This window comes from Orcinus orca, chromosome 13, assembly GCF_937001465.1.
Source record: "Orcinus orca chromosome 13, mOrcOrc1.1, whole genome shotgun sequence".
NCBI lineage: Eukaryota > Metazoa > Chordata > Mammalia > Artiodactyla > Delphinidae > Orcinus > Orcinus orca.
The window spans coordinates 55886393-55899205 of record NC_064571.1 but is presented as its reverse complement, the minus strand read 5'-3'; the positions used below and the strand labels follow the sequence as shown (position 1 = coordinate 55899205).

Sequence of the window (12813 nt, the reverse complement as noted above, 5' to 3'; positions counted from 1 at the left end):
CTTAGCCACAGGCATTAATTTTCCTTCTCTAGGTGGTAGGGAGGATACAGAAAGGAATCGAAATTATCTTTATCTCAGAGATTTTACAGAGATTTGGAGAGACTTGTGAACAGTTGCAAGGTGGAATTAATTGCTGTGGTAAATCTATAAACGTGATGTGCTTTGTGTGTGAATTCAGGTAAAGAAGGTGCAGCTAAACAATAGATTCCTTTTCTGATATTAATGAGAATCCATGAGAGAGTTGTATAACATTATTTTGAGGAATCAAATGAAATGGCTGGGGAAGAGGTTTCACCCATCCATTGTCTATCTAGCACAAAAAGAAACTGTAATTTGCTGTAATATAAAATGACTTAAATGTGGTCATTAACTCAAATTCTTTTCAATTGGCCATTGTAAATCCATCCCTACTTAATTTACAGTTTGGGTTTTAATGTGTTTTTTATAAAGCAACTACTTTTCTCTCCCCAACTACCACTATTACAGCAATTCACAGAAACAGATGATTACTGTAATAATAAATGTGTCAGATGGAGAGTGAGATACATCCAAATACAACAACCTTTGATCCAACCGTATCAATAAGCTCAAAGAAGTAAGACAGTTTATCAGTGGTTCTCAACCTTTGCCGTGTATCAGAATCACCTATCAGGCTTTAAGAAAATCACCCCAACCCACTGAATATGAATATCATGGGATGGAGCTTTTGCATCTGTATAATTTTGAAAATTCTACAGGTGATTCTGATGTAAAACCAAGGTTGAGCTCTCTGTGTAACTGTCCACTTGAAGGAGATTTTGTTTGTGTCCTAGGGAGTTGTCAAAGGGAGTTGTTGGTTTGAGGGGTTTTTATTTGGAGGGCAGAGAGGAGTCTTATGCCCTTCATTAAAAGTTCTTTGTGATATACTCTCAATTTCCTTTTGGTAGACCTGATTAAAGACTGATAAGGTTTACGACTAGCAAGCATTTATCTCATTGTTCCATCTTAACCTTTCCTGAGTAGATTCAAATGAGAAACTTTATTTAGGGAAATAACATTTATTTAGTACAGAAGGAAAGGTAAGGGGGGAAGAAAGAGAAAAATCTTAACAGAGAGCACACTTTATTATGTTCTCTCCACACAATAAATTTTGCAAATTAAAAAAAGTTATTTTGATAGTTAATATGCTTGATGTAGAAAATTGGAGAATTCAAAGAAAAATAAAGCTTCTGAAACTTCACTACCCATTATTATCATTTTTATATTGCTGTATTTCCTTTCTTCCCAGACATTTTACATAATAATATCCTAAAAAATATGGACAGAACACACATATACCTACACATAAAACATATGTTATACACAGTATCACCTCTTGCTTTTTGCCACAGGGGCGATTTAAAAAAAAAATTCCAGTGCTCTGATTTTTCTAATAAACATTGCCATTTATTATGTGGTTATAGTAGTATTATCTTTGTTGTAGAATTATAGAGTAACAGCCTCCAAAGATGGTTAAGAGTTTGTAACAGATCATCTATATCAGTAACCTTTTTGTATTTTATTTTCCCAACACTTTATGATGAAAACTTCCAAACATATAGAAAAATTGAAATAATAAAGTGAACACCTGTACACCTTCTACCTAGACTCATGTTTTAACATTTTACCGTATTTGCTTTCTCTCTATGTATACGTAGATGACTTTTTTTTTTTTGGACTGAACCTTTGACAGCAAATTGCAGATATAATATTTTAGCTGTAAATATTTTGGCATGCAGCTCTTGAGAATGAGGATATTTTTCTGTATACATAACCATAACATTATTATTATACCTAAGAAAATTGATAATAAATTCAATATTATCTAATATAGAGTCCAAATTTTCCCAGTTGCCCATAGAATGACTGTTAATAATTGTTACATGGTCTAGTCCAGTTGTTACCAATCAAGCACATTAAGCAAGCCTTTAATGAAGCTCCCAATTTTTTTTCCCATTAACACTGAACATGAAGAGTCTAAGCCAGCTTTTTATAGGATGTCCTACATTCTGTATCATATGATTGTTTCCTTGTGGTGCCCTTTCACATGATTCCCTGTTTTCCTGTAAATTGGGACTTAGCTTTATTAGAGTCATATTAAACATTTTCGGCAAGAACACAGGACATAACTTTGTACTCCCTAACGCATCACATCAGGAGTCACATATTACAAGGTTGACTTGCTTTTAGTCTGTCAGCATATCAGTATGATCAGCTTGGATATTAGAGCTTGTTCTGTAAACAAGATTAAGTAGCTACTATTGTAGAAACCTGTAGGTTTTACAAAATTCAATAAAATATAAAAGAATTGAGTAGTTTACTATTCATATCTTATTATAATGATTAAAATGACTGTCTATTTTAATCTAGAGATGTTTTTAGTAAAATATTTAAAGACAAAAAGTAAATAGAAATTTTATCCACAGAAGCTTTACAATTCCCGCAAAATCTAGTTTAAATTTATATAATTTTACATTTTGTATCTCCTCTCCTTCCTGTCATTTAGCAGAAATGAAGAATCTAATGGCTTGCTTTTCTTTCCTTTCCTATTGCTTTAAACACTAATTTCCTTTTGTACTAAATAATTATATCCAATTATTGTTTTTTTAATTAAGTCAGTTTTAGGAGATGCTTGTGTTGGTGTTGAATTTTAATAGCCAAGTAAATTTCAGATTAAGCTTCAAATATCGATGTGAAATAAAACATAAACTAGTTCATGATCATTTGCTAAAAATTACTTGAGATATTTCAATTGGAAATTTTGTTAATTGACACAAGTAACACTTGATACTTATTTAACGAAATGTTCTCGTTCTTAGACTATATTACTCATGGTAGAGAAATGAGTGTTTTGCTGTGATATGTTATGAAATACATGTGATATCCTAGTTTGTCTACTGACACTGGGGTCTTGAATCTTAAAAAAAGGCCTCCGATGAAGCAGAGGAAAGTGGATCACAGGGGAAATTGGTGGAAGCTCTCAGGCAAATGAGAATTAATCATAGGGGAAACTACCGACAACTTCTGGAGGAGATGCTGACTAGTTACAGGCTAGCTAAAGTAGAGGGAGAAGAAAACCCTGCTGAACAAGCTGCTACAGCTACTTCTTCGAACAGTGATGCTGGAAACCCAGTGACAATGCAGGAAAGCCATACCGAATCAAAAAGTGATCTTGCTGAATTAGACAGCTGTACTGAAGATGCAGGGACAAAGATGAGTGGTGAAAAACTATGACTTTACTTTGTGGTAATATTTTTGTGATCTTTGATTTGATGGTTTTTACTTAGGAAGTATAATGTATGCATTTATATAACCGTTTTGTTATTTGAATCTTGGTAAACTAGTTTTATTATAGTCATATAGCCTTGTTTTTTAAGAAGGCCTTTGCATACATCTTTATCAGATAGTTTAAAATTGGCTATTTAGAGTACTTTGAATTTAATAAAATTATATGTCATTTCATATTGTATGCCAGAAATGAGGCTACCAGTTATTAAAGTCAGTAGTTAAATTCATACTCGATAGGATTAGAGATTACCAATTAGCAAGATTACTTTACGTTGTGGAAGAACTTGTTAATGTAGAATTATACTGCTTCACGTATTAGTACACTCATAGTTAGCTTTGTAATAAATTTATGTTTTCTTTAGTAATTTTAGTTCGTCAAAGAATGGCAGATGCTGGCCTGTAATTTCTTTTTTCAAGGATGATAATTTGTGTGTTCTTTGACTTGTTTATATTTTACATCTCTGTAGTTTTATTTTTTAGTAGTTCTGAGGTACTGGATGTGTGGTTATTTTTCCTTTCTCTGTATTCTTTATGAGACATAATTTTTGAAAAACCTATGTATTATTCATACAGCTTTGGTTTGTATATTCTGTATAGCCTAACTACATACATCAAAATGTATGTCAACCAAGTGTTTAGAATGAAATTATAAGTGTTTAAGTCCAAATAAAGCATGTGATGTGGAATAACCTATGCATGTTGTACTTATTTTTAAATTAATTTTTTGAAAACAACCAGGTTTGGTATATTGGAAAAATACTCATTCGAATTTCATTTGTATGTATATAAAATTTAGAAAACTTTGGCTAGGTGCGGTTTTCATTAATTAAAAGGAAAAAATTTTTGAGAAGTCTTGCTTACTCAAAGTAAATCTATTCTGTTTTTTATCCCCTTTTTGTGATACAAAATATTAATCTTTGGACAGTATGGACACATGTAGACATGTCAGAAAATTGCCGTGATGAGCTTTTTAAAGATTGTAAGACTGTGAGTTTTGCTATAAGTATTCATCAGATATAAATGCAAGAATTATAAGATATTTTAAATAGTGGCACATATGAGTTTCACTTTTGCTAAAATGAATTTTTAAAATACAGATGACTCAGTCACATGGGAAAGTATTTTTAAAAACAATTATTTTGTGTATGTAGAACATTTTAACTTATCTTTTTCATGTTTTATATTTATCATATGTCTAAAGTTGCTTAAGGTACAGTTGAAACTTTGGAATCTTCGGATGTAGCTGTTGTTTTTTTGATCTATTTTTCCAATGCCAGAATATTTTTAAGTGGTTTGAGAAAGAGGAAGGCATTTGGTGGAAAGGGGAGAAAAAACCCAACCAGTTATCTATCTATGTTAGGTAGATCCATGTGTGTATACACACAATAAACAGTACACACACCTCTATGTAAAAATTACCTTTTCAAACAAAGAAAGGAAGGTAACTTGTTCATCTAATTTTGTTTTCTTTTGAAGTTCAATCCAACCTGGAAGTGGTGTAGGTAAATAATAATAATATTCTTCCTTTTCTCTTCCTGTAGGGTGCTGGAGATCTAGAAGACCCATGGTAGCCTTATAAGCCTTCTAAAATGCTTTTGATTCTGAAAATTGGGGGAAAAAAACTTTTAATCACAATTTTCTTCAGTACAAGGGAAAAAATATTCTTGTGGATTCCCAGCGTTTTGTGATATGAGCAGAAAATCATTAGCATTTCCCATCATTTGTTCATATTTGTGTTTTCTGGTAATTGCCACTTGTAGCATTGCCTGTACTACAGTATTTTTTGCCAACCTCAGGCATACTGGTTACATCTATATTGAACTTTTGACCCTAGAAACCAATGGAGTTATTTCACCACAAATAACGAATATGCCTGAGGTGCATGGGAATATAGTTAGCTGTACTCTGAAGATACATTATGTGTTTTTTTTTTTTTTTTAAACAAGACACACAACATATAAGCATGTAAGAGTAAAGAATTGTATGAGATGTTCCTTTTTTCAGTTCACCAAGTTGGAAGCCTTTTGCAGCTCTGTGACTTAAAATTTCATTTGAGCAATTTACTATAGGATTTATATTTATTATTAATTGTTATTTAATTTTTTTCCAATTTTACCTGTATTACCAAACTGGGTTCTCCAATAATGTCCAAATTGTAATGTTGCCTGCTTCAAGATAAAGTGTATTTGGCAATAATATTATAAACCTTTACAAATTTTATGCATGTACCTACCACATCCTTCAACTCTCACTAGAAAAACCTCTTGAAACCAAATGGATTAATTTATGGCTATTTATAATTTGCTTTGACATCTCACTGCTGCAAATTTTTTTAAATGAGATTTGCCTTTATAATGTAAATTGTGATTTTTGTTTTACATGTGGGTTTCTATAGTTTTAATTTTTCAGCTTTTAAGATACAAGTTTTGTGTAATTTGGTATAATTTTTAATTGTTTACGTTATTTTAAAAGCTCAGAATATCACTGAAATGACTATAAATACATTTAAAATTATCTATTTTAGATCTAAGGAAATATTACAGAGATATTTTCATGGGTTCAGTAACCTTTCATTTTATAACATTGGGCACGGTACGGAGTGGCTGTCACATAAGGTACTTGAAGATTATTAGTTTAATTCTATTTTTACAATAACCTTGAATCCTTGAATTCTTTTGAGTTTTGCATGTAGCCAGTTAATGCTGAACATGAAGAGTGAAATATTTATCTAAAAGAAGCTATTGGGGTAGGAGAAGCAATGAATGTATCCATTTGTACATGGTTTACATGTTGTGGATGCTTTGTAAACATTTTCTATCTGTTTAAATTGTGTTTCAGCAGGATGTAATTGCCCTTGTGTGTAGTTAAAATGAGTCATCATCTGGTCCTGTGTGAAATGGAATTCATGGTATTTTCTGTAACATTTTCCTGAAGCTGTTTCTGGAGAGCCACACATTTGAATACAGCTTTCTTGATCATTTGATTTATTGTGCACCTGATTTTTGGTCTAAAAAGGAATTATTGCCACAACATATTTTATTTATTCTTTAGATTTTAGCCTTGTAAGTTGAAGTGCTTTACATGATAATGTTAAAAGCTGTTTGTCCCTTGACTGGGTTTGGGGGGTTGTTAAAAGCTAGGGAATGAAGAATGCAAAATGGTTTGTTGTTCAAACTGTCCACTCTGATCCAACCCTGTACTGATAGTACCTTTCCAGTATGATATTGTGATGTTTCATACAATGCAGTGAACATAACCAACTTGTTACCTAAATAAAGAATTGATAAAAACAGTGTGACATATTACTATTTCATATGATACTTAAAAATAAAAGTCCAGTTTTGAATGTTATTTTAAACATTTTATATAGTTAGAATATTTATTGTGAAAAATTTCATACAGAACCATGTAGGTGAATTATAATTCTAAGTAAGAATTAACCAAACTCTAAAGGACAATACTAAGTAACCCCTTATCCACTCCAAAAACATTTTTTATACTACTTTAAAAAATCTTTCTTAGGGGGTTTGGTGGCCCTGGAAATATAAATAATGTGTGAGTTAGCAAAAGAAAAGCCCATATTCAATACTTATTAATCTGAATTCCCTAGTCTAGCTGTTCTCAACCATTTTGGTATCAGGACCCATTTATATTTCTAAAAATTCAAGATCCCAAAGAACTTCTGCTTTTGTGGGTTATATCTGTTGATATTTATCGTATTAGAAGTTAAAACCAAGAAATTTTACATTATCTGTTAACATAAATAGCATTGTTTTATGAAAATAATTATTTTGTAAACAGTGTGAAAAGTAGCACTGGTTTTCATGTTTGTAAATCCTTTAATGTTGTACTGGATTCTCCTGTCTGCTTCTGCATTCAGTTTGTTGCAGTGTGGCACTGTGTTCGAAGTATATGAAGAAATCTGGCCTCACACAAATATGTATTGAAAGAGAGTATTTTAATAGCTTCAGATAATTGTGGATATTCCTCTTTGATACATTATCAAAACTTCGGAATGGGTAGTTTCTTGAAGGTTAGTTGCAGTGTGAAATCTGAAACTTTATCAATCAGTTTTGTTCTCTGTTACATTAAAATCCATTTGATCTGTCTTGCAGTGTGAATAGTAGATCTTTGACTTTTGCGTGATTTTATAATATCATGCATTGGTCATTTGGAAAATACTGGTTCATTGAATTATGCAGTTCTTTAGAACATTGACATCTTATTATGCTGTGTTTATAATGTTAATATAACTGATCTCATCAGAAAAATCTTTTAAGTATTAGAAAGCTGTCAAGCTCACAGTGATGGATACAGATTTTTCAAAATTCTAACTTTCATTTGAAAGGGGAAATTTTATCATTGGCAACAAATATTGTCAGTTGTTTTCCTTAAGTGACAGGGCTTTCTTCATTCATTTCAGAGAAAATGTCTGCTGAACAACCATAGTCTGTGAGTCATTCTTTTAAGTAAAAACAGTTTTCATGAAAAGTGGCTACTAGTTCAGCACACATCTCAAATAATCACATAAGAGACAGCCATCACACTTCAGCATGCTATATAGCCAGTACTTCTCATTTCATCATATAGGATATTAAAAAGATGTGTACTCAAGGGTAGAGGTGTAATGAAATTTTTACTGCTAACGAACATTGTTAACTGGAATTGACTAGTTTGATGCTACTTTTTTGGTTCATGCTGGGGTGCCTATAGTTTTGCCCACCATTTCTTTTGCACAGTCAGTGCAAATGTCAGTACTTTGAAAAAGAATAAGTATTAGTATTATTAAAATAGTTTTGATTTCTTGGACCTCCTTGAAAGGTTCTCTGGGACCCCCAGACCTTCAGAGTTGCTGCCTCATCCTTTTGGACAACTTGACAATGTCATTTATTCCAAATATTAGTGTCATAGTAAGTGAATCTTAAGACATACAGATCTGACATAAAATTTACTTGGGGGAGAGAGGTGGTGTTTATATGTTTACTGTTACACTGATACTTAGCAAGATAAACAAGGTGGAGGCTTTAATATTATGTTGTTTTTTTTTTCTCCCAGAAAATTCCTATGATGGGTTTCAACTTGGAAAATTTATGACTTAAGATTGTTTAACAGTAGAGTTTGGTTTTTGTATGGCTTATATTTGAATTATTTAAATCTTTTAAAAGGTCTTCAATTATTGTAGATTTATGTTATTTCTTTGAGAAGGTCTCACTTCAATATTGAATTTTTAAATTCATATTTTAAATAAAATCATTTCACCATGACTGAGATGTCATTTCAGGTGGGCCAGATAAAGACAGGACTTTTCTTTTTTAATGGTGATTAAGTGGGTCAGGGTTTTATGCTGAATTTTTTTTGTTGTTAGATTTAAAAATTTTCTGAACATTCAACAAGGTTGGGGAAAGTTAACCATGGAAGTGTTTTTTTTTAAAAGCACTCTTGGGAATTTCCTGGGGGTCCAGTGGTTAAGACTCTGCACTTCCACTTCAGGGGGCATGGGTTTGATCCCTGGTTATGGCAGACAAAAAAGAAAAAGCACTCAATTTCTGTTACACATTTCTTGCCCAGTTATGAGGCATGGTAATTATAATATTTACTTAAGATACTTATTACTTGACTTTTTGGTTTTAAGTGTGTTTGGATAGCGAAGAATGACTGCAACTCTCTTTTCTCCCTAAGCCCAGGTTTATTCTCAGATGTGTAGGATTCAGTCGGGTCTTGTCTTTTCATGGTCTGTCAAGCAATTTATGTTGCTTGAGTTAAACTGAGTTTTTATTCAACTTCAGTCATTGAAGTTAACCTGAAGATGTCCACTGTATTTCTTTTGCTAGCCAAATCTTATCCTTCTCCAGAATTTAGATTGCATTTTTAAATGACATCTCGTATTTATATTTCTTCTTCCAAATTGCCTTTATTTGTATTTTGAAATTAGTCTGGTTTGATAAGGGAAAGCATTTGATAAAGATTTTAGGACACATTCTGTTTTGGGTAGCTAAATAGTATTATTGAAAAAATACCATGTGATTTTCACATATTAAAACAATGCACAGGGCTTCCCTGGTAGCGCAGTGGTGGAGAGTCCGCCTGCCGATGCAGGGGACACGGGTTCGTGCCCTGGTCCGGGAGGGTCCCATATGTGGGCCCGTGAGCCATGGCCGCTGAGACTGGGCATCGGAGGCTGTGCTCTGCAACGGGAGAGGCCACAGCAGTGAGAGGCCCGCGTACCGCAAAAGAAAACAAACAAAAAAACAATGCACAATGTGCGTAAAATCTGTAAGATAGTCAAAAGCTAGTATAATCATTAAGACTAGAATTTAAGTTATTTCAAAGCAATCCTGAGAGTTACTTGCTTTTGCAAATAAATTATTAGGTTCACATTATAACAATTTGCATTGTCTTTTTGTTTTTGTTTTTTATGGCCACACCATGTGGTTTACAAGATCTCAGTTCCCTGACCAGGGATTGAACCTGGGCCCACAGCAGTGAAAGCACCAAGTCCTAACCACTGGACTGCCAGGGAATTCCTATGCATTGTCATTTGTTTATGCTCAATTGCTGTGTAAGATTTTTTTTTTTCTATTCAACTTTGGGGATTATTCTGTAAACCTTAATGAAAATGATAAGCATTTATTTTTGCCCATTGTTCTGGTGACTTATGGATGTTACATTGTAATTGGAAGTAAAACAGTGTAGCTACTAATACAGAGTAAGTTGCTTTTCAGGCCGCATCACTACTGATTCTCGCTTCTTGCTGGCTTTCCTGGCAATGGTATCTTCTCTCTCTCATTTTCTTTTTTAAAATTAATTAATTAATTATTGGCTGTGTCGGGTCTTCGTTGCTACGCACGGGCTTTCTCTAGTTGCAGCAAGCGGGAGCTACTCTTCGTTGTGGTGCACAGGCTTCTCATTGCAGTGGCTTCTCTTGTTGTGGAGCACGGGCTCTAGGCACGCAGGCTCAGTAGTTGTGGCTTGTAGGCTCTAGAGCGCAGGCTCAGTAGTTGTGGCACACGGGCTTAGTTGCTCCACGGCATGCGGGATCTTCCCAGACCATGGATCGAACCCATGTCCCCTGCATTGGCAGGTGGATTCTTAACCACTGCACCACCAGGGAAGTCCTGCATATTTACATTTTAAACTGTAGACTGGTATCACATGCATCACTCTGACCTCCTTCCTTCGTCCAATAAGGTTGGACCAGTAAAAGTGCCCTGGCATGCTCTGTTGGAGCTTAAGGCAAAAGGAAAATTAAGTAATAATTGTCACTTTAAATTTTTTGATATTTCGTGCGTCATGGTTTTTGCATTCATTTTGATTCTTGTAACTGTTGGCATTAAAATATTTATCTTGATTACTGAATTTAGGCACCTCTTATATTTTGTCTTCAAGGCAAGTGCCTCACTTGTATCACCTTAGCCCCAACTGATAAACATGTTAATTCTTGGGCCTTTGAAGTGACTGTCTCTAGACAGTTTTCCTGTTTAAAGGCAGACATTACCACAGAGGAATAACTCTCCCTACTAGTCCTCTTTAGCATAGATCAATTTTTTTTTTTTTGCGGCACTTAGAGAAATGAGGGAAAGGCTGGTATAAGAATAGAATCCTGTGCTCTAGAAGTGGCTAGTTGCTACTGACTTTGCTTCCTTAGGCGGTGAGCCATCTTCTTATAGTTTGAAAACGTAATGCTGAGGGAAATAGCAAGTTCCAAAAGGATGTCATTTATGGAAAAGCTTAAATCTCCAAAATATATTTCTAAGTGAACTTTTTTTTTTAATATTTTAGTATCTTTGAAATTGAGAAGTGTCTTAAGTCAATGGCATCTTACAATTGCCATTGGCTAGGGAGCTCTCATGGCATAGTTGCACCAACTTGTCATAACTTCATATTTTAATTTCATAATTAGGTTTTGTCAAAGTCTAAGTCTTAACCTCTGTTACAATAAGTATAAAATAATCCTAAGTGTTATTAAAGCATTGTTTCATGGTTTAATTGGCAACATTTTTTCTTAGTTTTACATAAAGGAATGGTGTGTAAAATAATGAAATCGTAAAGTTGATGAAGTATGGTACATAATTTATAGACACATAATATGTATAAAACATGCATGGGAAAAATACACATTAATTTAGGACAGTAGTTACTTCAGAAGCATTGGGAAGTGTGAGAGTTTTATTTTCTCCTCCCTCAAAAATAAAGTTATAAAAATGTTAACATCTGTTAAATCTGAGTAGTAAGTAAGGGTGTCTTACATTCTTTTATGTAATTTTCTGTATGTTTGAATATTTAATAAAATTTTGAATTAAAAAGTAAAATACAGAAACTAAATGAATTCAGTTGTTCTGGGTTGCCTTCCAGGAAGCAGGCACCAATTTATAATCCCAACAGTATACAACAATGATGCTCATGTTTTATGCTTTCTTGCCAGTATTGCACATTGCCAATCTTGTGGGTAAAATATTGTTATTTGTGATTTTCTTGATTTAATTCTCAATTATTTGATTACTAGTGAGATTGAATTTTTTTCTCATTTTTTTGGTAATTGTATGTCTTTTATCAAAGCTTGTTCACATAAGTTGCTTATTTTCTATTAACACATTGATCATTTTTTATTGATTTGTGAGAGCTCTTTATGTATTTAGGAAATTAGCCATTATTGTTACATATGTCACAAATTATTTTCCTGAGTTCACCAGTTGCCTTTCAGTACTGTTTGTTTGTTTGTGTGTTTGTTTAAATAAGGATGTCAAGGCATGGATGGGACCAAACAAAACACATCTAACTGATACTGAAACCTCCTAATTCCTGAAAAGCTACAAGCTCAATGACAGGATTTTTCCCCAGAAAATCTTATATCATGCTACTCTGTGTCTGTGCTTTTTCTTACACAATAACTTTTTGTTCCTATGCCAGCTTTTCCTGTAGGCAGAATAAAGGCTTTCTAATCACTATGATTGGAGAGTCACTAGAGAGAGCTAAGATGCTGTCATCTGAAGAGTACTGGATAGTTCTCCTTGGTCAAAAATAATTATCTTTTATTCTCCATATGCTGTTTTAAGAATAGAGTGGGGTGTATTTTTTGTTTTACTTTTTAAAAAAAATTGAAGGAAAATTTACATGAAGTAAACTGCAAAGATGTTCAATTTGATGAGTTTTGAGAAGTGTCTCTTGATTTTTACATTGAATAGTGTTAGAATTGTATCATTTTCTTTAACAGTTTGAACCTTCAGTTGTATACTTAGACAGCCTTTTCACCTTCTGAGTAAGTGTTTACATATATTTTCTTTTACGATTTTGACCTTTTTATTGTAAATATATAATACAAATAGAACTTACTTGGAGTATTACTGTAGTGCAAAAACCTAATGTAATATTTTCCATTATTCCCTCAGTAGCCAATACATAAACCAGTCTTTTTTGTTTGTTTGTTTTCCGATTGTCTCTTTTTTTTTTTTTAGTTTTTACAGTTTTTTTATTGAGGTATGATTGACATATAACATTATATTAGTTTCA

The 12813-nt window shown here is 33.1% G+C and overlaps 1 protein-coding gene across 5 annotated transcripts in view; it reads left to right on the top strand.

Annotated features, from left to right (window-relative positions):
* Positions 1-12813, top strand: part of PPM1B (protein phosphatase, Mg2+/Mn2+ dependent 1B) — a 98926-nt gene that overhangs the window by 73806 nt on the left and 12307 nt on the right. For 2 of the 5 annotated variants that reach the window (XR_007470870.1, XM_049695997.1), the window contains exon 6: positions 12518-12562. Coding sequence is in view for 4 of the 5 variants with exons in the window: in XM_049695997.1 (XP_049551954.1) it covers positions 12518-12562 (45 nt within the window). In the remaining variant the exon portion in view is untranslated. Of the gene's footprint in view, positions 1-2946; positions 4000-4847; positions 6600-12517; positions 12563-12813 lie in introns of those variants that run through there. The other 3 variants (XM_012539578.3, XM_004265002.4, XM_004265003.4) reach the window with 2 other exon arrangements.